The sequence below is a fragment of the Volvox carteri genome (assembly GCF_000143455.1).
Source record: "Volvox carteri f. nagariensis unplaced genomic scaffold VOLCAscaffold_14, whole genome shotgun sequence".
NCBI lineage: Eukaryota > Viridiplantae > Chlorophyta > Chlorophyceae > Chlamydomonadales > Volvocaceae > Volvox > Volvox carteri.
In genome coordinates, this window is record NW_003307557.1 from 1245789 (window position 1) to 1248348 (window position 2560).

The window sequence follows — 2560 nt, forward strand, 5'->3', positions numbered from 1 at the left end:
GGGAGGGCAGGGGAGGGCATGGGGGAGGGGAGGGCATGGGGGAGGGCAGGGAGGGTAGGGCAGGGGAGGGGAGGCAGAAGGCGGCCTGCTGCCTGGCAGCGAGCAACACAGCCATCCGCAGCCTCAAAACCCGTTCAAATCAATCCACGGTGCACTCAGTTTGCATCTCCCCCTCGTCGCCTCGACCCACCCTCCCTCTCCGCTCGTCGCGGTTCCCTCCTCGACCTGACTTCCCGCCGACACCACCTCCGTGGCGGCTTATCCGTACAACCAACACAACCTTGTTGACACCTCACCTCGCCTCACCTCGCCTCCGCTTCAAATTCCCTTCCTTGGTCTTCTCGGTCCGTCTGCCCGCCCGCCCGGCCGTCTGTGTTCCTGACAGCGCGGTGATCCTGACGGCGACGGCGGCCGCGAAATGGACATCCCGGCGGTATCGCTGGCTGTCCCTGTGGCCTCGGCGCTGGTGGTGCTGGTGGCGTCCACACTGTACGAGTTCAAGAAGCACCGCCAGCACCGCAGTCTGTTTGGCAAGGTGGGTGCAGATGGCCACAGACGCAGCTGTGCCCTGTCCTGGCAGGGTGGGTGGGTGCTGCTAGGTGCTGCGTGGTTGCTTGGCTTGGGGCTTCTGGGTGTTGGTCGTCCTGTCCCCACCCGGCCCGGAACCGCTCACGACTGTGTGTTTCGGAGCACCCCGCCATGTTGCCCGTAAGCGTCCTCTTGAGCACCTTCCGCCTGCTTACCTGTATGTATTTTTGAAGGGGGACTTTGTGTTTGTGTACGTATGTACGTATGTCCGTGTCCTTCCTGGCGCGCACGCAGGTGGTCGCACCTGGCCCCTTCGAGGACACCACCCTGCTGGTGGGCGGGGAGGGGGAGGGTGCTGGAGTGGGGTGTAGTGGGTGCGCGGCGAGGGAGGGTGAGGGAGGGATGTACGGACCTCTAGGGCTTCGAACCATGGAGAGCGCGGTAAGGGGTTGGCTGGGTTGGGGCCATACACGGGCAGCTCGCCGGCCATTCTTCCAGGCTCTCGTTTTTCACCACCACCATCATCACCATCATAACCTCCTGTGCAGCTCCCGCCGCAGGTTACCCCGCATTCCCGCCTCCGCTCTCCCAGCACGCGCACACACATACACACACCTTCTTGCTGTTCTTGCCTAGACAGTTCGCCTCCCCCCCACCTGTGCCACCCTATGCTCCCTTTCCCCCGGGGGACGCTGTGTCTCCTCCAGGTTACTGACATCCAGGATAGCACGGCCCTGTGGGAGATGCTGCCGTCCAATGTGATGGACCGGGCGATAAAAGAACATCACACGGTGAGGAGCGCGGGGGGTGGGGTGGGGTGGGGTGGGGTGGGGTGGGGGGCGCTGGTGAGGGCGACAGGGAGGGGGGAGGAGAGCTAGGGGCCGGTAGGGATTGGTCCAGGGATTGGTCCGGGGAAGTCTTGAACAGCTCCTTCACGCAGCCCCATGACCAGTTTTTGGAGGTTCGTGTGTCTACGTGTGTGTATGTGTGGCGGCGGGGTGGATGGCGGGGTGGAGGTATCGAGGGGGGCTGATCTCGTGACTGCCGTACTGTACGGGACTTGGTCATTGATCGTTGTGGTCGTTTCATTAGCTGCCAGCACCCGCTGCTCGCCCGCTCTCCGTATTCACCCCCGCGGGGGGCCGGCCGCCATGACCCCAAGTGCACCACCCTGCACTTGAGGTTCTGTGGAGGACTTGAGGTTGAGCGCGGTGCTGTCCTGTGCTGCTCTTTCCTTGGTAGCAGCAAGCCAAGTCATCACTACGATGACCTGAACAAATGGAGGGCCCAACGCCCCAACTGAAAATACCGTGTTTCCATTACCGCACCCCCTCAGTGACCGTCTGGTGGGCTGTTGTTTGTGTTGATGTCGTTGTAGTAGTAGTAGTGGAGGTGGTGGCGGTGGTGGTGCTAGTGGTGGTGCTAGTGGTGGTGCTAGTGGTGGGCACCCTTCACCTCAGTCACGGTCATCCTGCAGCCAACCCGCACTCCCTCGTCACTCCCTCGTCCCTTCCCGTTCAGTGTCTACGGAAGCTGCTTCTGAAGCACAGCGGGTATGAGAGCGCCACAGGTATGTGCGCAGGACACACGTGCTTGTACAGTACACGGGTTCGGAGCGAAGTGATGTGACGTGTCCCGGCAGGGGGACGGTGAGGCGCGTGCGTTTGTGCGTATGTGTGCGTGTTGATATGACTGAGCCGTGGGAAGTACAGGAGGTGTATTTGTGTGCGTGTGTGTGTGTATGTAAACCCAAGAAACAGCTTCTTCTATGTTCCTTTCTCAGGTCCCACGGGTCTCATCGCTCTGTATGTGTATTGCGGGGCTTGCTGTGCGCACACCTGGCCATATGGACCGAAACGTGGCTCTACGCTGCGAGAAGCGACGTTTTGGACTTCATTTACCTGTGAAAACTGTAGTGCAGCTTTGCGTTACCTGATTATATATATGCCTGTGTATATGTCTGTGTGTGTGCGCGTTTGTGTCCCCTCCATTCCTATCTCCCCCCTCCGCGCTTACTCGTCCGCCCGCTTCT

The 2560-nt window shown here is 61.0% G+C and overlaps 1 protein-coding gene across 1 annotated transcript in view; it reads left to right on the forward strand.

The window, feature by feature from the left end:
- cyc55 (guanylyl and adenylyl cyclase family member) overlaps window positions 1-2560 on the forward strand; it is a gene marked incomplete at both ends in the record, with an annotated part of 12509 nt that overhangs the window by 4829 nt on the left and 5120 nt on the right. The window contains 4 exons of the mRNA XM_002949368.1: window positions 386-535; window positions 823-861; window positions 1236-1319; window positions 2050-2102. Coding sequence (XP_002949414.1) covers window positions 386-535; window positions 823-861; window positions 1236-1319; window positions 2050-2102 — 326 coding nt within the window. The remainder of the gene's footprint in view (window positions 1-385; window positions 536-822; window positions 862-1235; window positions 1320-2049; window positions 2103-2560) is intronic.